Below are 24566 nucleotides of genomic sequence, written 5' to 3'. Positions count from 1 at the left end.
CTGGCTGAGCCTCCGTGGGCCCCGCCGCCTCCCCGTGCCCGCTGCCCGCTGGCCAGGCCCTTCCCCGGGTCCCTCCGCCCGGGCTCCCTGCCGCGCCGCTGCCCTGTGGGAGCTGCCGCGGCCCCGGTGGCCCCTGTGTGGCCCCTGTGGTGACCGTGCTGGGGCCGTGCAGGCAGCAGGAGCACCGGAGGCCCTGTGGCCTGGTCTCTTAAGTGCCAGCTGCCCGTGGGTGTCGGTCCCCTGGGTGAGGCTGTCACACTGCCCGGCCCCGGGGCTACTGCCCTCCGGGCTGTGTGGTCCACGGGCCTCAGGCTCCACACCTTGATCCTGGTCTGGCTGCAGGACCGGGGCGCCTTGGTCCCTCCTCCTGGGCTGAGGTGTCCTGCAGTTGGTCACCGGGCTGTGTCTCTATCTGGACTGCACTTTACTCAGCTGTCCCTTCAATGCCCAGCCTGAGGGCTGCCCTGAGGGTGGGGACACTCAGGACTGGAGGTCCACCCCACCTCTGGACACTTGCTTTGTCGTGGACTCAGACATTTGCCGAAATGGCTGAGAAGTCTTGGCAGGGCCTCGCTAGACGGGCGAGTTCGGCATGGAGAGCCCCGCGTCCCTGCCACGGTCAGAAGAAGGAGTTCTTCCTCCAGCGGAGGAGTCCCAAAGAGCCAGCACCCCCAGCCCCTGGGCCTGCAGAGGCTACCTTGCCTGGTGGGATGCCGGGGTCCCCTCCCCTAAGCAGGGCCTGCTTCTCCCCATCGCCCCACAGGGCTTGGGACGGACGGTGTGAACCCCAGCCCCAGCCAGAAAGCAGACACTGGGTCTGGGGCCGAGGAGAAGGGGAGCAGGCAGGACTGCGGGGGCTTCGTGGGGGGTCAGAGCCGCTGGCACGGGCCAGGCCGATGGTTGGGGCCACACTCTACGCCGCCAGCACCCAGAAGGGCAAAGAAGACACTTCGATAGCTCATTAGCTGCCGTCCCTGCTCCCAGAAACAACATCGCAGGAAGGTGGTTTCAAGGCTCACATTCCTGCCCTCCTGCTGCATTTCAGGTACGAAGTCCCAACTCGCCTCCGTCTGACACAGGCAGGCACACTCGCAGGTCTGGGCAGGAGGCAGGCCGGTGGGCGGCCCCGTCTCCAGAGCCCCACACAGACATGTTCACGAAAAGCTGTGCAGAGCACTTTCCCGGGGGGCACAGGCGGGCCTTTCCACTGCTCCCCCAGGACACTCCCCAGCCTGATGCTTTGTCCTCAGGCCTGGAGGAGGCCCCGAGAGAGAGGGCCCGGGCCGGAGCAGACCCGCGCCGAGTGGAGGTGGCTCCAGCAGGGGTGCACACGTGGCCTGTCCGGTTAAGCACCTACCCCAACGAACTCCGTCTGGACCGGAGACACAGGGTCTGCGAGCTGTGGGACAGTGAGGGGCAGGGGGCAGGCTTCACACTGCGGGGCGTGAAGGTCAAGGATGGAAGGCCTGTGGCCCCAGAACAGGTCAGGTGGCCGCCCCACCGTTACATTACCGCAGGTACCCGCGCGGGACTCTGTGTGCCTCTGTCCTTCCACCCTTCTCCCTTGGATTTTTTTTTTAATATTTTATTTTATTTTAATTTTTTTTGGCCACGCTGCATGGTTTCTGGGATCTCAGATCCCCGATCGGGGATTGAACCCAGGCCACAGCAGTGATAGTGCGCAATCCTAACCACGAGGCCACCAGGGAACGAACTCCCTCGGGGCTTTTATGTAAGGCTCAGACTCCCGGGACAGCCACTGCCCAGCCCTTTCCTTTGCACCCTTTAGACCCCCCTCACAGGGGGCCCTGGTCAGAGCTCTGGTCAGCCAGACGCATCCTGCCCAGGCTAGGACCCAAGTGCAGGCTGGGGGCTCAGGCCCTGAGGGGCAGTGAGTGCCTATGGGTGAGACCCCATGCCAGGCGTGACTGTGTAATTGATTTCTTCCACCAGGTTTATCAAGGGCCAAACTGTGACAAGCAGAAAAGAATTCCTGTTCTCAAGTGCTTACAGTTTCGTGGGAGACAATGAAAAATTAAATTTCCATATGTTCTATATTAGTCGGGAGTATATGCTCTTAAGAATAGACCAGGGTGTGGTCCAGTGGGTAAGACTCTGTGCTCCTAACGCAGGGGGGGCCGGGTTCGATTCCTGGTCGGGGAACAAGATCCCGCATGCACGCCGCAACTAAGAGTCCATGTGCTGCAACTAAGAGTCCACATGCCACAACTAAAGAGATCACGTGTGCCGCAACTAAGACCCGGCGCAGCCAAAAAAAAAAAAAAAAGACTAGGGTGAGGGGGGTGGGATACCAAGCAGAGGGGCGTGCTCCTCATGAGGGCCATTCAGCAGAGCCCTGAGATGGGTAAGAGGTGAGCACTGAGGGCAGGGTGCAGCAGGTGCAAAGGCCCTAAGGCGAGGGCACGCTTGGGTCCCATTGGGGTCCACGCAGAGGGGTGGAGCAGGTAGTGAGAGGAGGGTGGGCAAACCCAGCTTTGCTGCCCCCGGGGGATGGGGGTTTGGGGAACCCTGCTCTGAGCCGGCCCGGAGGCCCCCAGAGCCACAGCCCATCGCTGGCAGGCGGGGTGGAGCAGCTGCCGGGTGAGCAGGTGGGTGCCTCCCCAGAGGAGGAAGGGACGTCCAGTACCCAACACCCCTGTGCCTCCACTTCGCTGCTGGGAAAACTGAGAGCGAGATAAGGGGAATCGATTCGAAAGAGACAGGCTACTTCTCGGAACATTTGTTCCCAGTCCCGCCCCCAGCCTGGCACAGGGCAGGAGCCACCAGCCAATGGGAGGGCCCTCGCCAGGCCCAGGCCAAGCCCCTCTCGGCCCCTGGGCGGCCCCTCCCCACCCCGCCCAGGGCCCCGCTGCCCGCTGTCCTGCCTGTTCTGGGCACAGCACAGGGGTTAAGGAACAGCCCACTTCAAAGGGTGGGGCTCCCGGCTGCCACCCCAGCCCCACCCCCAGTCCCACAGCCGCCGCAGGCCTGGCATTGGCCTCTGCCCAGCACCTTCTCCAGACCGGTCCACCTCCAGGCCAGTGCTGCCCAGCGGGCTCTCATCTCCGTGAGTAATATTTAACTTGGAAGGGGCAGCGGACAACTGCAGGGGAGAAGTTCACAACAAGTTTGGATTTCGATCTGCTTGCCAGGAAGGAGAGGGGGAGGGGGAGGGGGAGGGAGGGCAAAGTTGAGAGGAAGAAAGGAGGGCAGGAGGCGGGCCTGAGAGACCAGCACCCCAGGGAAGCTCGAAGGACGGGGCCCAGCACCGCCCGGCACAGCGGACAGCCCCTCCAGCCTCGGCCTCCCGGCAGGAAACACCCCGGTCAGGAGGAGACTCAGGATTCAGCTCTGGGGCAGAGAACACAGACGTGTGTGCGCGCACACAGAGACAGACAGACACACACAGAGACAGATACACAGACACACACAGAGACCCATACACAGACACACACACACACACACACACACAGAGACAGACAGACACACACACAGACACAGACACACAGACACAGAGACCCATACACACAGACACAGACACACACAAACACACAGACACACACACACACACACACAGAGACAGACACACACACAGACACAGAGACAGACACACAGACACACACAGAGACAGACAGACACACACAGACACACAGAGACAGACACACAGACACAGAGACAGACACACAGACACACACACACAGAGACCCATACACACAGACACAGACACACAGAGACAGACAGACACACAGAGACAGACACACACACAGACACACACAGAGACAGACAGACACACACACAGACACACACAGAGACAGACACACACACAGACACACACAGAGACAGACAGACACACACACAGACACACACACAGACAGACACACAGACACACACAGAGACAGACACACACACAGAGACCCATACACACAGACACAGACACACACAGAGACAGACACAGACACACACACACACAGAGACCCATACACACAGACACAGACACACACACAGACACACACACACAGAGACCCATGCACACAGACACAGACACACAGAGACAGACAGACAGACACACACACACAGAGACAGGCAGACAGACACACAGACACACACAGAGACAGACACACACACAGACACACACAGAGACAGACCCACAGACACACAGACACAGAGACAGACACACAGACACACACACAGAGACCCATACACACAGACACAGACACACACACAGACACAGAGACAGACACACAGACACACACACAGAGACCCATACACACAGACACAGACACACACACACACACACAGACACACACACACAGACACAGAGACAGACAGACACACACACAGACACACACAGACACACGCACAGAGACCCATACACACAGATACACACAGACACACACACACACAGAGACCCATACACACACAGACACACACCCATACACACAGACACACACAGACACAGACACACAGACACAGACACACACAAACACACAGACCCATACACACACAGACACACACACAGAGACACAGAGAGACCCATACACACAGACACAGAACTCGTGGTTGTGAGCAGAAAGGCCTGCCTGCTCTCTGAGGCTTCAGCACAAGGATGGAAAAACCCTCGGGGCAGGAGCACAGCTGAGGTCCAGCCGTGGCAGAGAGCAAGCAGGCCAGGGCCCTCCCAGAGGTCTGTGCCCGCAGGGTTGCCCACCCAGCGCCTAGCTGGGAAGGGCCCCGGCCAGCGTGCCCTCCTTCTCCATGGGAAGCGCGGCCACTTCCGGGCAGTGGCTGCCCCAGGGTGTTCAGGAACACGGAGCCTCTGCCGGCTCCCAGCCTCTCCCGGCTCCAGGCTGTCCCCAGCCCACACCTAAGAAGGCTGAGGGGACCCTGGGAGGGCCCCGCTCCAGAGGCCCAAGGGGAGAGGCCCCGGCTCCCCCTGCCTTGGGGACAGGTCACCCCGGGTCTCCGTGCCACGTGGGCCCACCCTCCTCTACCGGGACCGGGCCCGGCTCCATGGTGCCAGGTAAAAAGCTGCACCCACCCTTCACCAACTCGCCTCTATTCTGGAATGTAGCAAATCTAAGTTGTTAAACGATTTATTTTCCGCAAGCATGCATTTTCCCAGGGAAAAATGCACCCCTCTCCGACCTTGTAGTTTGTCCTGATTTGCTCTCGGGCAAAAACGTCTACCCCTGGGGGGTGGGGCCTTGTATCACCCACCCTAGAGGACGGGCCACCAAAGCTGGCTGGGTGGGCACCCTGGCACCAAGTGGAGTGGGGTGCCTCGCCCGGGGGAGGGGACCCTCACCGAGTCACACCATCTGGTGGAAGAGCTCAGAGCGAAGCTTTCCCACTTCTGGTATCTGCCCTCCCCTCCGCGGCTCTCCTTTCACTAGTGAAACTGTTTCGTTTTGGACTTCCTCTTGGGAATCAGAGTCCCAGCCCTGACGGCAGCCGGGACAGCAGCGGCTCTGTCAGAGCTTTTGGATTCACGGCCCGTCTTGCGGGCTTGGCAAGAGGCTGGACAGAGTAAGGAGCTTTCCTCCAGAGCATGTGTTTGATTGTGACATGCAGGGCTGCAAGGGCACCCGGGTCTCCGCGACAGGGGATCTCCCACGCCAGTTCCTTCTCCCTACTTTGCTTCTCTGGAGGAAAATCAACCATCACCCATCTTCCGCGGACAGGCCAGTGAGTGAATCCGTAGGGGCCCCTGCTCCCGCCCACGCCAGACGGTGCCTGCGATGAAAGCATCTGGACCTGGGGGTGCCCTACCCCCACCTGGAGCCGTGGCTGCAGACCACCTGGGAGCCACGCAGATGCTGTGGCCTGCATGCTTGTGGCCCCCAAATTTGTATGTTGAGACCTAACCCCAATTAGGGAGGTGGGGCCTTTGGGAGGTGATTGGGTCACCAGGGTGGAGCCCTGGTGAATGGGATCAGTGCCCTCATAAAAGAGACGGCACAGAGCTGTGTCCCACTGCGTGAGGACACAGAACCTGGATGTGGGCCCTCACTAGAACCCAAGCATGCTGCCACCCTGATCTCAGACTTCCAGCCTCCAGGACTGCGAGAGACAAATTTCTGCTGTTTATAGCCACCATCTATGGTACTGATATTTTGTTACAGCGGCCCAAACGGACTAAGACACCAGGGTCTCTTTCCCTGCCAGCAGGCGTCAGCTCTCAGGCCAGGCTGAAAAGAAACAGGGTAACTGAGGCCCGTGGAGGGTGTTTCCAGGGCTCAGGGCCCAGGTCGGCCCACAGGTGAGGTGCAGAAGGCCGGGCCCAGGGTGGGAGGGCAGCAGAGCTCCAGGGGGGTCCTGCTTCTCGGCATCCCCCGGCACCCTGATGCGGTATGTGAGGGGCGGTCAGGAGCACTTCCCTGGAGCCCGCAGCCTCGACGTGGCAGACAGAGCCCAGAGCACGGCCCCGGGCTCCAGTGGGCACGTGGCAGGAGCTTCCTGTGCTCCCAGGCCCCTCCCCCACACACGGTCACACGGCCACACGTGGCCCCCCGAGCTCCTGGAACGCGGCCAAAAGGAGCCGTACTCTGCGTGCAAAGGCCCAGCCTGAAGAGAAGAATGTGCGGAAACGTGCTAATAATTTACATACGATTCCACGGCGAAATGTAATATTTTAGATATGCTGGGTTGAAATGAAATATATTTTTACGATTAACTGCACCTGCCTCTTTCACCTTTTCAGAGGTGGCTACTGTACATCCTGAATGACCCGAGCGGAGGGGCAGGCAGATGGACAAAGGCTGGGAGGGTGAGGGCAGGTCGGAGGAGGGTGTGGCGGGGACAGCCGACCGCAGACCCGGGGCAGCACTGGGAGGGTCTCTCCCTGGAGGCTGGCGAGGGCCCTGCGGCTCGGGTCGGTTCCCAGGACCCCCTGCTGCAGGGCGTCCTCGGGCAGCTTCGCGAAGGCCCATTGCCCACAGTTGCCCGAAGCCCTGCGTGGCGCCGGGTCTCAGCAGCGTCCTCCCTGCCCGGCTGGCCAGCCGCTCTCATCACGTGGGGAAGAGAGGCTGCTATTCGGGGGGACCGGCCCCCCCGGGGCACCCAGCAGCGGACGGCTCCCTCAAAGGAGGCTGCGGTCCAGGAGATTTGGGGCAGTCTTTACCAATCGAGGGGCAGGCCGGGCGCCCAGGCCTGGGGACACCAGAGGGACACTGGCCACACTCACCAGCCGCAGGACAGCAGACCCCGGGCGGCTGCGGTCGCTGGGCGTGGGTGCAGAGTCGGGGGAATAGTCCTCTCCCTGAGGGAGGGTCTCGGGGGCCCCTCCCCAGCCCAGGAGCAGCCCGTGGGGCATGTGGGCACCCAAGAGGGGAGGAGCTGGCCCCACCGGCTGCCTAGGCCAGGCCTGGGTCTCCCAGGCCAGAGATGCTGCCCCTCGTCCCCACCCCAGGACTTGGAGCTCCAGCACCACCTTCACCCCCTGACCCCAACTCCCCCCTCAAGGCCACTCAGTGCCACTAAGTCGGGAAGTCCACCAGCCAGGCAGCAGCACAGGAGACCTGGGTTCAAGTCCCTGCTCGGAGCTCACTGTCACGCAGCTGATGACAGGCTGGACGGCCCGTCTGTCCTCCGACGCGGCTGGTGCCCGGAAGTGAGCCCCGCGTGGGCCAGGCACGGGGAAGCAGCTCAGGGAGCCCATCCTGGCAGCTCCACCGCCCAGGCCCTGGTGCAGCCTCAGCATGGCTCTGATCGTCAGGGACCTGCCCCACCTCGGCCTCAGAGCCGCCCGCCACCCCCTCCTGGACGGGTGACAGTCCACGCGGGGCTGAGCTGGGAGGAGGACCGCGTGGGCTCAGCTGGCCCCAGCGAGGGAGACCCCTGTGCGTGGGGGCTGTCAGGAAGGCCGGCTCAGCTGGGCCTGGCCTGGGTGGGGTGACCGGCAACGTGGTCAGGGGGCTTGGCCACGGACGGGCCCCAGGCACTCCCGAGGGAGAGGGAGGAAGCAGCGGGGGAGGAGGCGGGCTGCGCCCCTTCTCCGGGGCCTGCTGCGCCGCTCATAGGCCCTCGACGGCCCAACTGGGGCTCAGTCGTGTCAGGGCCCGGGTGCCGCTGTCTTGGCAGGTGGGCGGCAGCAGCTCTGGGAGGTGCCCACTGCCTGAGAATGACCCCAAACAGGTCCCGTGTCCCTGACTCCTGGTCCTCTTCCTGCCCCTCCCTCACCTGGGGGGGCTCCCTAAATTCCTGCACTCTCCCCCTCCGCCACCCCTCCCCCACCCTTCTCCTTCTGAGCAGCCAGATGGGCCAGAAGGCGCCTCCGGAACGGTGAGAGGCCAGCTCTCTCCCTGGGCTGTTGCCCCAGCCAGGGCCCTCCCGCCCTCCTGCCAGCATCCCAGCCCGGGGCCTGCGGAGTGGCCCAGGGGGTGAGGCCCGAGGAGGAGGAGGAGGGGAGGCGGAGGCGGCAGGAGTGGAGGGCAGGCTGGCCTCAGTGGCCCCAGGGGGCTGAGTGGATACCTACCGGCCACCTGGCCTGCTTCCAGCCACGTCCTGCTTGGCCCCAGCTTGGCTTTAGCCCGCCCCGTATGGACACAGAGGCTCGGTCAGGGCTCAGCAGATGGTTGTTTGACCTCCCTGCAAGAACGGGTAGGGGTCTGTTGGGGCAGGGGTGGTGTACACAGGCAGGAAGCTGGGCTACAGACGGGAGTAAGGCCAGTTCAGAGAAGTGATTACACGGGGCCAGAGGCCCCACTGGCCGGACAGTCCCCTGCAGGCCTCAAAGGGGACACTCAGGACCCGGGGCTGCCCTCTAGCCTGGGGGGTTGCCAGGCCCCTGAGGACCCTGCGACAGCCAAGGCAGAAACAGCTCAGCACCCAGGGCAACGGGAGTGGGTGGGGCCTGGGGGGGGGGGGTCCCTGCTGCTCCTGCCTCTTGGATGGTGAAGCCAAGGGGTCTCACGTCAGAGAGGTGGCCCGGCCCCCTCCTGCCCCCCTGGGCCAGACAACAGACAGCTGTGCCCTGACCAGCTGCTGCCCCAAACGTGGCAGTGGAAAGGAGACACAGGCCCTCTGCCAGGGGCTGGCGTCCCTCGAGCAGTCTCAGGCTGATGCCCTGTGACCTGTGGTTGCTGCTGGGACCTCTGGTGGCCAAAGTTCTGGGTCCCAGGAAGACTCAGGTAAAATAACTCCAGGTGCATGGCCCCTGGGGGCGGGGGTGGGAGGGAGGAAGCAGCTTCCTGCCTGTGCCCACCACCCCTGCCCCAACAGACCCCTACTCATTCTTGCAGGGAGGTCAGACAACCGTCTGCTGAGCCCTGACCGAGCCTCTGTGTCCATACGAGGAGGGGCTAAAGCCTTTGTGCCCTTGTGAAGAGAGGAGGGGGCTGAAGGGGGAGGGAAAGGGAGGAGGAGGACAACGAGGGGGAGGGGGAGGGGGAGCAGGGGGAGGACCCAGCTGAGGCCCAGCAGCACCTCTGATGGGGATGCCTGCCCCGTGAGCCAGATCGGGACACCCAGGCCAGCCTGAGAACAGCCCCTGCCTGAGGAGGTCCCCAGGGAGGGGGTCAGAGCTTTCTGTGTCAGGCCTCCCTCACAGCAGGTGGTCAGAAATGGCTCACACAGAAATGGGGGTGACATGGTGGGGGCCTAGAAGGCCAGGCTCCAGTCAGCAGATCTGCTGTAAGCAGGCAAGAGGCCACTGGAGCGAAGAGCTGGAGCGAGGAGCTGGCCTGAGTGGGACAACAAGCGGCGCTGGCCCACCCTTTCCACCCAGAGGGGGAGGGGAGAGGAGGGAGGAGGAGGGAGGGGGAGGAGGAGGGGGAGGAGGAGGGAGGGGGAGGAGGAGGGAGGGGGAGGAGGAGGGGGAGGAGGAGGGAGGGGGAGGGGGAAGGGAGAGGAGGGGGAGGGGGAGGGGAAGGGGGAGGGGAGGGGAGAGGAGGGAGGGGGAGAGGGGAGGGGGAGGGGAGAGGAGGGAGGGGGAGAGGGGAGGGGGAGGGGAGAGGAGGGAGGGGGAGAGGGGAGGGGGAGAGGGGAGGGGGAGAGGGGAGGGGGAGAGGGGAGGGGGAGGGGGAGGGGGAGGGGGAGGGGAGGGGGGAGGGGAGGGGAGGAGGGGGGAGGGGGAGGGGAGGGGAGGGGTGGGTGGGCCCTGGGCCCTCCCCCTCCCCCTCCCAGTGCCGCCCATCCTGGGTTCTTTCCAGGGCACATGTGGAGCTGGCTCTCCTTGGGGCCATCGTCTCAGCTACAGTGGCAGGAGCTTCCCCTGCTCTGGGGATGGTGACGGGACCCAGAGGTGAGAAGAGGATGCTCAGCTGCCCCCAACCAAACCGTGCTTGGGGTCTTCCAGCTGCACGTGGTGCCAACAGCTTGGAGAGGCCCGAGTCTCCGTGTCAGTGTCCTGTGGCTACTGCACAAATGACCCACCTGGGGGCTTCAAACAACGGGATCCACTCTCTCACAGTCTGGAGGCCAGGAGTCCACACTCAAGGTGTCGTAGGGCCCCGCGCCCTCTGGAGGTGCTGGGGTAGACTCCTTCCTGCCTCTTCTGGCCTCCTGGGGTTCCAGGTGCTCCAGGGCTCGTGCCCACATCCCTCCAATCGCTGCCTCTGCCGTCATGTGGCTTGTCCCTGTGTGGCTGTGTCCAAACACCTCACTTCTTGTGAGGACACCAGTCACGCTGGATTCAGGGCCCACGCTGACCCAGTATGGCATCATCTTAACTCGATTCTAGCTGCAAAGACCCTATTTCCAAACAAGGTCACACTCACAGGTTCCCAGGGGACACTGTTCAGCCGCCCAATATCCTCAAAGCTTGGTCTCTGCTGGACTTCCGTTCCCCACAGGAGAGGTGAGACGGCGCCCCCTCGCCGGCCCCACTCATCCTCAGGGTCCGGCACCCCCGAGGCTCCGGGGACACCGTGGGGGCAGAGTGCAGGCTTGCCTACCCGGGAAGGCACACAGCACCCTAGCCCTACAAGTCCCACTGTTGGGGGGGGGGATGGCAGGAAAACCCAGGCAGGCGACAGGGGCAGGGAGAGTCCAGAGCGCTTCTCTGTGGAGGGACCCCAGAGGAGAGCCCAGGGGTTGGCAGGAGTGGAGACATGGGGACAGAGGCAGAGCCGGTGCGGCTGCACGCAGGGCGGCAGCAGAGGAGGGGGTTGGGGGCGGGAACAGTGGGGACCTCAAGGGAGCGACAAGGTTCGCCATGCATGCTGGGAGAGGGTGGCTGTCCAGGGGAGAGGTGGTGGCCAGGATGGGTGCTTGGCCACAGGCTGCCGTCTCTGCCACGCCGGGTCACCCCGGCTCTGTTCTCGGTGGAAGGGTCCCCGGCTGCCCCGTGGCTTTCAGGCTCTTGAAGTGGAGGCTGGAGGCCGAGCCGGCCCTTGGCTTTAGCCCGCTGACCGTGGCAGGTCCCGGCCATGGACGCCCACCCCTCTGCAGCCGTGACGAGGGGCCCTGAGGAGGCCGAGGGCGCCCTAACTCCCACACCAGTGAGCGGGCCCTGCGCGCGCTCTGCTGCCCGACGGATCCTGCGATGTTTCCCAGGCAGCTGTTTCAATCCAGCCTGTCTGCCTGGCGCTCTGCGTGCCCACGAATGCACTGCCCGGCTCCAGGCAGGCTTGCCCGCTTGGCACCCACAGGCCAAGCAGGTGTGGCCGCGTCAGAAGGCCGGGCTCCAGGGATGGGGCGGCCCAGCCCTTGAGGCCATCCTGGCCGGCATGGGCACCGACAGGGCACCCACACGGAGCACGTGCCCCCGGCGCCCTGTTCCACTTGGAAATTGGAGGCTGCGGTGCTCTCTGGGGCTGGTCGTGCCCGCCAGCCTCAGGCCCTGCTCTGCCCGCCTGTGCCATCTTGGCTGCCCCGATGGCAGAGCTGGCCCCAAAGGAGGGTGTGGGGAAGCCAAGTGGGGCTCGCCAGCCGGCCCTGGGCCGGGGTCCAGCCGACAGGTCTTGCCCGGCCGGCCCGCTGTGGAGTAGCGGCATCGGCACCAGTCGGTCAGCGGCAAACTCCGCTCCGTCGGGGGGGGAGGACAGAGCACAGTCACCCTGGCTCTAAGGACACCAGGAGAGCCCAGAGGTATCGGAAGGTGCTGGGGAGGGCTGGGCCCCCGACCAGCTGGCCGCAGACGTTACCCTGATTCTGGGAGGGGAGGGCGTACCTGGCTCGCCATCGTGGACAAAGCCAGAGAGTGCAGAGGGAGGTGGCCTCACAGCTGGTGGGGCCGCCACCCCTGCCCACTGGCGCCCTTTCTGCTTCGCTGGAGGGCTGCCTCCTCCAGAACGTGAAATATTCTCTGTAAACATAAACTTGGTTTGTAAAAATCTCGTCCCGCAGTGCCAGCCTCAGTCCTGATCAGAAATTATTCTCCAGTCAAGCCCGTGGCCTGTCACTGCAGCAGGTGGCTCAGAAAACGGGAGCCTTTTAATCAAGTTCAACTTTTAAACTTCCTCCAGCCCCCCCTCCCTCCCACCGCCACCGAGTCTTGCTGATAACGCCAGGACAGCTGGGACAAGGTGGGTCCCCTTCCACCTCCAGAAGGTCCCCATGCAGGCTGGGCAGGCGGCGGGCAGCTGTCGGGAAAGCGGCGGCCAAGGGGACGGGGCTCCTGCCGGGTGCCGGCACCTGCCGCGTGCTGGCATACGGGTCACCCCGGCTCTGTTCTCGGTGGAAGTATCCCCGGCTGTAGGTCTCAGCGGCAATGGGGGAGTTAATCCCCAGCAGCTGGATGAAACCAGAGAGGAGAAGCCCCCGGGAGACAGCTTTGACACGTTGCTCTGGCTCTGCCATCCCCAGAGCACAGACCCCGAGGGCCTCTGTTCTGCCTGGCCTGGGGTCTAGATCCCATGCACCCCCCAGCAGCCCAGGGTAAATGAGGCCCATTGGCGTGGTTAAGGCCAAAGGAGCATGAGTGCCCCCCACCCCCTGTGCTGAAGGCCAGAGCCAGGCTCAGCCAGGCCCTGACAGCCACCGGGGCCTGCACCTCCTCGGGGCACCTGGGTCCACCTGAGAGCCTCCCTGCTCCTGCCTCCAGCTGCCTGTCTTGGGTTGGGGAGTGGGCTGTGTGAGGTCGGTATAGGCAGAGGCCGGGACGCTGGAGACCCCAGGGCTCACTTCCCAGAGCCCTGCTGGGGAGGAGCAGCTGCTCACACAGACGTCCCCACGCGGCTTCCCAGAACGGCCCGAGAGCCGGGCCCGCGCCGGCCGTCGAGGCCTGCTGGGGCCCCGTCTGCCTTAGGGAGGCCTGGCGTTCCTCCTGGAAGTGCCCACGGCTGGCGCTCAGAGGCGCGGTGACACTTCCAGGGGAGGCTCTGAAGCAGCGGAGTCTGAAGCCAGAGCCAGTGGCGCAGTGTCTGCGAACCCCCCCCCCCCCCAGCACGCCCTGCACACCTCAGTCCCATCCTGGGGCCCCCAGGGCACAAACTCTGCACCGGCAGGAGTGGCCGAGGGTGCCTGGGCGTCTGCTGCCACCACGTGGCGGATTGCAAGGTCACTGGACGAGAGTGCCTGGCGCCCGGGGTGTCACAGAAGCCCCCTCAAAGGCCCTCCACCTCCAGGCCCCCGCCCCTGGCCCAGGACTCCAGGCCCTGCACTTGGTCGTCTCACATTTCTTTGTATTTATTTACTTATTTGGCTGCACTGGGTCTTAGTTGCGGCACGCGGGCTCTAGTTCCCTGACCAGGGATCGAACCCAGGCCCCGCCCCCTCCCCCCCTCCCCCCTGCCCCCCGCATTGGGAGCGCGGAGTCTTAACCACTGGACCACCAGGTAAGTCCCTCTATTTCTTAATTAAGGAAAATAAGCTTCTCCCTTTTGTAAGGAAACGGGGAAGGATCGCCGGGGTCGCCAGAGCTGGACACCCAGGCTCAGGGCTGCCGATGCAGAGGGAGATGGCAGAGCCAGATCAGGCCTGGAGGCGGCGGGTGGGGACGCCAGGACCCCCAGCTGTCTTCCCGCGCAGTTCCTCCTCCTAGAAGCCGCTGCAGACCCCAGGCCTAAGGGGTGAGGGCGGCATCCCCCGGCTCAGCTGGAAAATGACTCCCTCAGGGCAAGGCAGCCTCCCGACTTCAGTGCCGCCTCCGCGGTGGAGGGAGGAACCCTGGCCTCCGTCTCCCCAAAGGTTGGGGTCAGGACACCTCCCTCTGATAGTGCCACAAAGGGGAGGTCACCTCATGGCCTGCGGAGCAGGTCGTGGGGTTCCCAGGGTCGGGTCAAGCGCCCACGTGGGGGTGGGAGTTGGGGTCCACAGCTCACGTCTGGCCGCGCGGGGATTGAGGAGGGGGTCCTGGGTTGGGTTCCGTCCCGGCGCGCCGGGAGTGCCCGGGGCGGGGTCTGTGCCGGGGGCGGGGTCTGTGCTGGGGGCGGAGTTCGGCGCGCGGGCCGCTCATTTCCGCCGGACGCGCGGGCTCGGGGCCGATGGAGGCGGCGCGGAGGTCGCGGCTGAGCCTGAGCCGCCGGAGGCCGCCCTCGGGGGTCGGGTGAGGCCGGGGGCTGGGGGCAGCGGGGGGAATGGGGAGCCTAGTGTCCCCGGCCGAGCAGTGGCCGGGTGTCACGTCCCCACGTGCTTCCCCGAGCCCGCCTCGGTCCTGCCCCGCCCCCCCAGCTCTTCCCGCTCGACCCCCCCTCCCGAGGAATTCTCACCTCCCCACGCCGAGCTGCACATCTGTCCCCCCACGCTGAGTCCTCCCTCCTGTGCCCTCCCCCCCGGCTGAGTGCTCACCGCCCCGCCGCCCCAGGTCCCCGAGCAACCCCCCCGGATCCCCTCCGGACGGCGGCGAGTGTGCGCGGCCGTGGGCTGAGGTGCTGCGCGCCGCGAGTGCGGACCTGAACGTGGACGGCGAGCCGCCGCCGCTGCCCGCGTTTCCCGGCCAGGTGCGTGTGCAGTGGTCCCCGCGTGGCCCCGGGTCTCGGGCTGGAGCGGGGCGGGGCGGGCGCGGTCCGACGACCCCGTTTTGTAGGAGCCCAGGCGCAGCCCTGAGCGGGCGCCCCCGGAAAGCTTCACCGTGGGAACCGAGACCTTCTCCTGGACGCCCTTCCCGCCGGCCCCGCGGCGAGGCGGGGACCCGAGCCACTCCGACCGGGTGCTCCGCGAGGCCCTGGGGCGCACGGGGTCCTCCGCCTGGTCCCCCCAACGACACTCCGCGCCCGAGCCCCGCGGGACCTCCAGCGCCGAGGAGCAGCCGTCCGTGGAGGGGTCGCCGACACTGCAGAGCTGCCCCATGTGCCAGGCCGACTTCGCCCCCAGGTGAGTGGCCCCCCTGGGCCTTCCCTCCCCTCTGCTGCCACCCGGTGGCCCCTTCCCTGTTTGGAAACCACAGGCAGTTTCAGAAAGCTAGGGTAACTGAGCTCGACTTTGGCCTTCTAAAGTGATATTTCATGCAGAAAAAGTTGGCAAAGCCCAGAGACGGTGCTGATCAGCCAGAGGGCACAGGGGTGCAGGTCTGGGGGTCTACTTGCTGGTCCACCGGCCTGGGGCCCTGCTGACAGGCTGCAGTCTCCTGGACGGGGCCCCTGGGACTCTGCAGCACGAGGGCAGGGAGGCTCTGGCTCTAACCGGGTCCACCCTGACATCCGGGAACCGGGTGGCGACTGGCATCCCCGGGTGGACTGCCTCCAGAGCCAGTCCAGGCTGTGGGTCACTGAGCAGTTTTCTGTTACAGCCCCTCGGGCACCTTCCCCCGTGGGTGGATTGCCAGTTTTAAAAACAAGACTTCATTTCTGTGTCCAGAGATGCTTTTCTCTTTTTAAAAGTCCAACGTATATTTTTATACCTTTTTAAAAGTAAGGGTGATGGAATTGGACTTTGCTAAGAAGTCCCAGCTGCCCAGCTTGTGGACCACGTGTCACAAAGCCGAGGACACAGGTGTGGGGGTCATGGGGGTCAGGACGGCGGGAAGGAGCTTGGTCGGATGAAGGGGGTGGACGGCCGGTTTCGGTAGCTGGACGTGCTCTGCGTGTCCTGTGGCCTGGAGAGTGGGTTCAGTTATGTGCCTTGTCTCTGATTTTCCAGAAGTAAAACCAGCCCTGGGGGAGTGAAGGGAGTGGCTTGTAGAACTAGCAGCTGGTGACAGACAAAAGTCATCAAACCAGCGATCAAAATGTGCGGCACAAAACCGCACAGGTCTGCAGTCAAATATCCAGGCTCCTTCAGTGGCGACACTTCACTGGAGCCAAGCCTTTGGGGGCCTGGACGGCTCGGGGTGGGGGGAGTGAGGGCGAGGAGGTGGCTGTCCCCAGGGGGGCCTGTGGGCGAGGCCCCCCAGCCGGCACAGGTCTGGCATGGCGGGGGGTGCAGCGGGTGTGGCAGCCGCGCTGAGATGCCCCTGCTCCTCGTAGCGCTGGAGAATTTTTCCCAGACCCAGTGTCTCACCAAACATGCCTCTTGCCTGTACTGATGCTTCAGGACAGTTGTGGGCTGCAGACACCAGCTCTCTCACCAGTTTGCTTTTTTTTTTTAAACATTTATTTATTTATATTTGGCCGCATTGGGTCTTAGTTGCGGCACATGGGATTTTTCTTTGCAGCGCATGGGCTTAGTTGCCCGGCGGCATGTGGGATCGTAGTTCCCCGACCAGGGCTCGAACCCGTGTCCCTAGCATTGGAAGGAGGATTCTTAACCACTGCGCCACCAGGGAAGTCCCCCCCCACCCCCGCCCCACCAGTCTTGATGAAGCCATGAACGCTTTTTAAAATATGAAGTCCTCTTGACTCCTACCCGTCGAAGGAAACCCAGGGACGGAAGTACCGTCGGAGCCCTGGAGAGAAATTCGTCTTCTTGGCAGCAGATGTGCAGCCCAGCACCTCCGGCCTGGTCTAGGGGTGGCTTTTGTTTTTGAATTACTTGTTTTTCTTCACAGTCTAAAAAAAGGACTCCTAGATATGTTAGAAAGAAAGTTCCAGTCTGAGCTCTTTAAGCAGTTAGGTTGAGGCTGGGCAGAGTGCCTCGGGATTGCAGAGTAGGTGTCAGCGCAGTTGGGTCCAGGTCTCCGCGTGTCTGGAATGCTTCTAGCACGTTCTTCCCTTTGATTAAGAAGGAGAGAGTGGGCCCTTGCCGGGCCACACCCCGAGCCTGCAGGGTGACAGTGGAAAGCTCCCCCTGCCCCCCTGGCCCCCTGCCCCTCGGGCAAGGGGACAGGTCAGGCCGTTAGGGGGCAGAAACGGGACTGTCCCTAGAAACACGCCTGCTTTCAGTGATTTTGGGGACTGTTTTTGGGCAGAGATGGAAGCCCTGCCACGCCTCCAAGCAGAGGGGTGGGCTGCTGGTCCGCAGGAGGTGCGGGCGGCCTGGGTGCATCGGGCAGCAGTGAGACGGTGCTCGTCTTTCTCGGAGCCTCGCGCTTTCCGGGTCACTCAGAACCGTTTGTCCTCTGAGCTGCTTCTCTGACCTGAGGGCCGTCGTGTACCGCGTGTGTGTGAAAGCACCTCCGGGTCCATGAGCTTGGGGCTGGTTCGGGAGATTGGCTCCCACCTGCCCCCTGACGTGAGGACGGGAAACCAGACAGGCACTGTGTCCTTGTGATGGGACCCAGGCCAGCCCGTGGGGTCTCACGCGCTCCGAGGCCCCTGGAGGGTTGGAGCAGAGTCCCCTCCTGTGCTGGGCCTCCCGTCCACGCACCGGGCACGAGTGGGAGACAGAGGCGGAAGCTCAGTGTGCAAGGTGGACCCGCCACGAGGCTCCTGTTGGGGGGTGTGAGGGAATCCCAGACCGTGCCCCCCCCCACGAGGCACAGTGCCGGGCAGCCCCCGGACGAGGTGACCTGGTCCAGATCTTAGGGTCTTTTGGTGGCCTCGGAGAAGGCACCTGGAGGGGCTGCTTCCCAGGACGGGCCGAGGGGCCTCTAGGCACTCGAGGAGGCACTGACCGGGGGCCTCAAATCCTCAGGAGGGGGCAGAAGGCCACCCGGATGGCAGGGGCTCCCGCGAGCAGCAGAGGCCGCCATGGGCGTGCATCGGGGGAGAGGCTGTGGCTCTCGGGCTCGCCGAGCCACGCGCTGGAAGGAGGTCGTTTCGGGCTCGGCGCTGGGACGTAGTGGTGCAGGGAAGGGCCTGTCCACTCTGGCCAGGTGACCAGCTTGGTCTGCTGAACGCCCGGCTCTGCCGCCCTCTGGGCACCGTGGCTGCGAGCTGACCGTCCACAGGCCACCAGCACGCGGGGTAGGGTCACTCCCGGCCTTTCCTCCGTGATGGCATCAGACGAGTTCAGAGATGGGAGGTGCCCGCTGTGACCCGCGTCCACTCTCCCCTCCCCCACCCAATACCGAGGGGCTGACCCGTGGGCCTCGGAGCCCCGCTAAGTCCTCTTCCCCAGAGGGGCCGAGTCCTTGAGTGAAGAAGACAAATTCTCAGGTCTGAGGCGCATACCCACCTTCGTAGTGACCGCCCTCCTGGGCACCAGCGCTCACGCCTTTTCTGGTTGCCAAGCGGGTGGTTTTCGAAGGAGGGAAGGGACGCATGGGGCATTTGTCGGTGTGGACACACCTGGTGGGTTTGTCTGACTGATGAGACAGAGCCCCCGCCATGGGGGGTGGGGACCCCGCCCTCCACCTGGGGGGGCCCCGTGTCTTGCCCACGCCCTTTACTCGGGGCTTTCCGACACAGGGTGCCCCTCAGTCTCAGACGCAGGTGCCGGGTGAGCCTGGGAACGGGCATCCAACAAGCCTTCTGGGTGCCCTGAGGACCTTGGGCCCAGGAGCAGGATTTGGAAAGGCCCTTTCTGGTTGGGGGGGCCCCCTCCTTAGTTCTGCCAGCCGAGGGCACCGTCCCCGGTTTCTCTCCAGCTATGCTTTGGTGCGTGGTGAGCACCCAGGAAGGGCGTGAAAGCGGGTGCTGCGTGCTCCGGCCGGGGCGCCCTCGCTGCCCGTCACCCTCTCCTCTCCTCGCAGGCTGACCCAGCTGGACGTTGACAGCCACCTGGCCCGGTGCCTGGCGGAGAGCGCGGACGACGCGGTGTGGTGAGCAGCGAGGCCCACGCTTCCCCTCCACCGGCTGGGCCGCCTCCCCTCTGCTCTGCACCCCCAAAGCTGTATATTAAAGCGCGTCAGTGGGAGGTGTTCACGTCCCATCTCTTTGTGTTGAGGCCAGAACACTGGGTCCTTTTTCCTTTTTGGCTGATGCCGAGCAGCGTGATGACTGACGTGGACAGGGCCACTCGGCAGACAGCAGCCCCAGGCAGGTGACAGAGACAGTGCCACCGCTCGGCAGACAGCAGCCCCAGGCAGGTGACAGAGACAGTGCCACCGCTCGGCAGACAGCAGCCCCAGGCAGGTGACAGAGACAGTTCCACCGCTCGGCAGACAGCAGCCCCAGGCAGGTGACAGAGACAGTCACCAGCAGTTTGGCTATTTGTACCTGAGTTGGCACAAGAACGGAACTTTTGCTCACCCCTCGGACTCGGCTCACATTTCACGACCGTGTTTGAACCCCCTGGGGAACCTGCTCCTTCCGCAGCTGCAGGTTACTGCCAGCAGGGAAGACACTGTCGCTGGTGCCTGTCATCACCCGCAGGGGTTCAGAGCAGCTCCCCTCAAGTCGCGAGTTCACGGGGAGGGACCAGGCCCGCCTGCCGACATCCTGTGTGAGCTGTGTCTTGTTCAGGCTCTCAGTGCCCGTGGGAAGCAGGGCCAGAGAGCGTGTGCAGGTAGTTTTCCTTCCGGTGCTGTTGGCCCACAGGTCCTGGAAGAGCCTCGTCTCCAGCACAGCCACGGCGGCGGCAGCACTGGCGGGGGGCGGGGGGTAGGATGCGGAAGTCGAAGGTTAACTCCCAGAAGTTGGTATTTTCCTTTCAAAAATGGCTTCAGACGAGCCATGAAAAGACACAGAGGAAGGCTCAGTGCACATTTCTCAGTGAAAGACGCCAATGTGAAAAGGCTACACGTTGTGTGATTCCAACTCTAGGACATTCTAGGACAGGCAAAAGCCATGGAGACGGTAAAAAGGTCAGTGGTCACCAGGGGTTAATGGGGAGGGGGCATAAATAGGCAGAGCACAGAGGATTGTTAGGGCAGGAAAATACTCTGAACTACAAGGGTGGATACGCAATACACGTATCAAGCCTGCGTCCAAACCCACAGAATGTACCGCTCCCAGGCGACGCTGCCAGCTGATGCAGCAGAGCAGGTTCTTCTTTTGTAGCAAATGCACCCTCTACAGGGATGCTGGGAGAGGGAGGCGGGGGGGGGTGGGGGGCACATGGGAACTCTCTGTACCTTACCCTCACTTTTTTTTTTTTTTTTTTTTTAATAAATTTATTTATTTTTGGGTGTGTGGGGTCTTCGTTTCTGTGCGAGGGCTTTCTCCAGTTTCAGAGAGCGGCGGCCACTCTTCATCGCGGTGCGCGGGCCTCTCACCGTCGCGGCCTCTCCCATTGCGGAGCACAGGCTCCAGACGCGCAGGCTCAGCAGTCATGGCTCACGGGCCTAGCCGCTCCGTTGGCATGTGGGATCTTCCCAGACCAGGGCTCAGAACCCGCGTCCCCTGCATTGGCAGGCAGACTCTCAACCACTGCGCCACCAGGGAAGCCCACCTTACCCTCACTTTTGCTGCGAACCTAAAACTGCTCTGAAAAATAAAATGTCTTTAAAAGATGGCTTCAGAAGCCTTTGCTCCTGGAGACACCTACTTTTAATGAAAATGACAACAGCACGCATTGTCATTAACGTCTTTAATAATGTGCAAGACACGAGCGGGTGTGGCCTTGGTGGGCACCCCCTCTGCAGAAGGAAAGCCAAGGCCACGTGCTCCGCCATTCACTGTACAAAACCACAGGGACGCGTTTACCTCTTTACAGTTCTGACGGCACCAGTTTCCAAGAACCGTATCAAAAGGACACACCGTATTGTGACTGGAGCCGCGGGAAAATGTTAACGATTTGTTTCCAAACCCCACCTCAGCACATCCTTCACCTTCTTTAATTTATAAAAACAAGTGACTGTGCACAAAACCTCCCCTCACCAGGAGCACAGGTCACGCACACGTCTGGTACACGAGCAGCCACACTGGTGACCGGGAAGCTATTTGGCAACACCGCAACCTTGATGTAAATGCCTTAAGTTTCAACAGATCCGTGGCCCCTGTGCTGTCTGAGCAAAGATGTCACCATACCCGATGCAGCACGTGACCCCTGTTGGGAGGAAGGGGGCTCCTGAGGCCGTCTGTGACCCTGTCCTGGGCACAGCGGGGTCTCCCTCCCCAGGCGACCTCGCAGCCCTCACATGCGGCTCCAGGACGACATCACCACGGGGCTGCCACGCCCTCAGGCCCAGGCAGCTCTGACTCTGCTCCGTGGTCCCTCATTTCCGTCTCTGGAGGTGGGTCCTTCTGGTCACAACTGGGGGGCTGGTTGGAACAAGTCTCCACGTTCCACGGACACTGCCACCGGGGCCAGGGGCCTGGGGAGGCTGGCGTGTCTGCGGAGGGTCGCGGTGAGGCAGCGGCTTCTCTGTTACCCTTTTCTTACCGTGATCTGCCCAAGGCCGCAGACACATGGAGAGAAGCAAGGCCTAGGGGTTGTGGCGATGTGGGACATCCGGGGACTGCTGTCCCCGAGGGTGGGCAAGGCCCCTGCCCCCCCCCCCCCCCCCACACACACACTCTGCCTGTCCCTGAGCTACACCTGACATGTCAGGGACTTACAAACCCACATGATTTACCTCTTTCTAGAAAACCTTGGGTTTGGCTTTTCACTTAAGAGGGTGGCCGAGTGACACGTGCCCCCTTTGCAGATTATGGGAAGTAGGGGGCGAGCCGTGCCCAGAGATGCATGTGTGAGGGTATTCTAGATTTATTGTTTCACTTTAAGGCTAGGACCCATCATACATATATGTTTTTAAAATTTCTAATTCTGAGCGTCATTATTCCTGATAAAAATATTTTCCAAAAATCTGATACATAACACGAGACATCATGTAGGCACTGCTTAGTGTTTCCAGAAATATATTTTGTGCGGATTTAGTTTTCAATTTTCTTTTTTTTGTTTTTTGGTCTACGGGTGCTTTGGTGAGCCGTGTTTTAGAACCTCTATGATCCAATTTTCCTGGTCAGTCTAATGCCTGGGTCGGGACCAGCGGTGCCCACCTGGTGAAGGGGGGACCTGGGCGTCAGACCACAGGGGCTACTGACATGCTCGGTATGAAAATACTTGTTAAATATTAACAACAGGAACTTACCAGGATTTAGAAAATGTTCCGAATTTGTAAAAATGCTCCATTGCAGTGGATCCCCGCAGGCACTTACGCTCCTGTCCCCGGCCCGCGCCTCCTCCGGGTGGGGCCGTGCCTGCGACACCGGGCGGGTGCCACCCGCGAAAAAAAGGCATCAGAGGGAAGCTTCAACATCATCGGGACACTTTATTCCTCAGGACGTTACAGGCTAACTCTCCCGGCGGAGCAGGTCAGTTCTGTTTCTGTGGAAAGTGTGCACCTTCGAAGTCGGGGACACTTTCTCCCTCGGACACGGGCACCGCGGCCTCCGCGGCGCAGGCACAAGAAGCAAGTTCCTCCGGTGCAGGCGGCCGCGGGCCGGATGGAGGGGCTGTTCTGCCCGGGCCGCCGGCGCCCAGCCCGGCATGCATGCGCGGTGGTCGGGGGACAGGCCCGCACCCTCTGCCCGCGTCCACGACGAGAACGCGGCGCCTCACGCGGACTCCTCGGCGGACAGCAGCAGCGGGTGGGTGTATTCAAACCCTTCAAACTCCGACTGGTCGATCCTCTTGAGGACGTCCCTGCGGGCACCGGACAGGGCAGGCTCGACGGGCCCGCGCGAGACCCCGCCCCCGTCCCGGCCCGCAGCTCGGAACACCCCCCCCCGCATGTCCACGCCCCCACCCTCACGCGAGACCCCCCCCCCCGCACGTCCACGCCCCCGCAGCTCAGGACGCCCCGCCCCTGACTCCCACGCGGGACTCCTCCCCTCGCCCACAGCACCCCCGCCCCCCACGGGAGACCCCACCCCCCCGCACGTCCACGCCCCCGCAGCTCAGGACGCCCCGCCCGTCCGGCAGGTCTTACTCGTCGTCTGGGGTCAGCTGCACCGGCTCGCTGGTGAACTGCGTGTCGAAGTTGTCCAGGCCGTAGTCGTCCGTTATCTGCGGCTGGAAGGGCGGCAGGGCCTGCTTCTTCCCCAGCTGCAAGAAGACACGCGGTCAGACCCACGCGCGCCGGCTCAGCGCCCGCTTGGTGTTTGCACAAACACAAACCACGGAATTGAACAGGAAGAGACCGCCTTTAAATATGCCTCATGTTTAAAGACCGATTATTTTTCTCTTAAAACAAAGTCCAGCAGGAAAATTTTCCAAAGTCATAAAAACCCTACTTGAGCTGAAAAATGCCAGCAGCGCAAGCCGCACAGGACGTACCTGGGATGCAGCGCAAGGTCCGACCACCCACGCGAGACCCCCACGCCATCTGGGGTCTGCGCCCCCCCCTCGGCAGCCCCACCACTTAAACCAAAGGAGGCTGGTTTGGGAAGTTTCTTCCTTTCTTAATCTGGGAACCCAGGTCATAAAAGAGCTGGGACCTGGCAGGGACACCCCTGCCCACACTGGAACCCCTTCTCCCAAAAAAGCCTGAAGTGGCCATTTCTATGTTTTCTTTTTTATATATGTTTATTTTTGGCTGCATTGGGTCTTCGTTGCCGTGCAAGGGCTTTCTCTAGTTGTGGCGAGTGGGGGCTACGCCTCGTTGGCGGTGTGCAGGCTTCTCATTGCGGTGACTTCTCTTGCTGCGGAGCACAGGCTTCAGTAGTCATGGCACGTGGGCTCAGTAGTCATGGCTCGTGGACTCTAGAGCGCAGGCTCAGTAGTTGTGGCGCACGGGCTTAGTTGCTCCGCGGCACGTGGGATCTTCCCGGACCAGGGCTGAAACCCGTGTCCCCTGCATTGGCAGGCGGATTCTTAACCACTGCGCCACCAGGGAAGCCCTCTATGTATTTCTAATCCCAAAGGGATGCACAGCAGTAAAACGCTTGTCAGGCGGGAAATGGGGTGTCTCAGGACCCAGACTCTGCTTCCTACTCGACATTTAGGAGGATGAGACACGCTCATGCCTGGAGAGGGCGAGTCGTGCGCTGGGGCGGAGCCGCACCGCTCACAGTGAGGATGGAGGACGGCAAGGATGGAGTGGCCCCCACGTTCACTCACTCGGTGACATAACCCACCCTCCCACCCCCCGCCCAGGTGTGTGCTGCGCACTTGTGCTGGGCCAGGCGTGCTCCTAAGAACTCAGATCGAGCCGTAAGTGAGAGGTAAGGTCCCTGCCCCGTGGGGTCTGCTCCCGCCCACGCCAGCCACGTGTGAGCCGGCAGCCAGCCCTCCAGCCCGGACCCCTCAGCTCTCAAGGCCCGGAGCAGCTTGATTCAGGAAAAGGATGACCCAAGCCTTTCGGGACTGGCTGGCCCCTTCCCTTGGAGGGTCTGAGTGAGCGCTGAGCCTGGAAACCTCCACCTTAGTGGGGCCTCCACGGGACCCCGTCCAAGATGTGGAACTGTCCCAAGGCTCCGTGTGGGGAGAGAGCGACAGCCGAGTCAAAAATAAGCCCCCAGCCCACCTCAGCTCACACTCCCTTTGCACTGTGAGGCCCAGAGCCATGAGGAACTCCAGTTATAACAAGAGAAACAAACTGGGCC

The 24566-nt window shown here is 62.7% G+C and overlaps 2 protein-coding genes and 1 long non-coding RNA gene across 4 annotated transcripts in view; 2 read left to right on the top strand and 1 right to left on the bottom strand.

The window, feature by feature from the left end:
* Positions 1 to 2668: 2668 nt before the first annotated feature.
* On the top strand, positions 2669 to 6673 carry LOC132347615 (uncharacterized). The gene is made up of 2 exons (XR_009497249.1): positions 2669 to 3067; positions 5572 to 6673. It is a non-coding gene; the product is annotated as an uncharacterized LOC132347615 (long non-coding RNA).
* A 7675-nt stretch (positions 6674 to 14348) lies between these two features.
* On the top strand, positions 14349 to 18993 carry FAAP20 (FA core complex associated protein 20). Its single transcript, XM_059900061.1, has 4 exons — positions 14349 to 14425; positions 14684 to 14819; positions 14906 to 15192; positions 18830 to 18993. Exons 1-4 carry the CDS (start codon positions 14364 to 14366, stop codon positions 18900 to 18902), a joined length of 558 nt encoding a protein of 185 aa, XP_059756044.1. The 5' UTR covers positions 14349 to 14363; the 3' UTR covers positions 18903 to 18993.
* Positions 18994 to 22267: 3274 nt separating this feature from the next.
* PRKCZ (protein kinase C zeta) overlaps positions 22268 to 24566 on the bottom strand; it is a 98327-nt gene continuing 96028 nt past the window's right edge. For both annotated transcript variants that reach the window (XM_059899867.1, XM_059899942.1), the window contains 2 exons: positions 22952 to 23067; positions 22268 to 22665 (listed from right to left, as the gene is read on the bottom strand). In XM_059899867.1, the coding sequence (XP_059755850.1) occupies positions 22578 to 22665; positions 22952 to 23067 (204 nt within the window). In that variant the 3' untranslated portion in view covers positions 22268 to 22577. The remainder of the gene's footprint in view (positions 22666 to 22951; positions 23068 to 24566) is intronic.

The sequence above is a fragment of the Balaenoptera ricei genome, chromosome 1, assembly GCF_028023285.1.
Source record: "Balaenoptera ricei isolate mBalRic1 chromosome 1, mBalRic1.hap2, whole genome shotgun sequence".
Taxonomy (NCBI): domain Eukaryota; kingdom Metazoa; phylum Chordata; class Mammalia; order Artiodactyla; family Balaenopteridae; genus Balaenoptera; species Balaenoptera ricei.
The sequence above is the reverse complement of the archived record's forward strand: the minus strand, read 5'-3'. Positions and strand labels throughout refer to the sequence as shown.

Bases quoted from the DNA above. Each gene is read 5' to 3' on its own strand.
- FAAP20 (XM_059900061.1), top strand. From the start codon at position 14,364: ATGGAGGCGGCGCGGAGGTCGCGGCTGAGCCTGAGCCGCCGGAGGCCG. The intron at 14,820-14,905 runs GTGCGTGTGCAG...CCCGTTTTGTAG, and splicing joins TGCCCGCGTTTCCCGGCCAG to GAGCCCAGGCGCAGCCCTGA. The intron at 15,193-18,829 runs GTGAGTGGCCCC...CTCTCCTCGCAG, and splicing joins CAGGCCGACTTCGCCCCCAG to GCTGACCCAGCTGGACGTTG.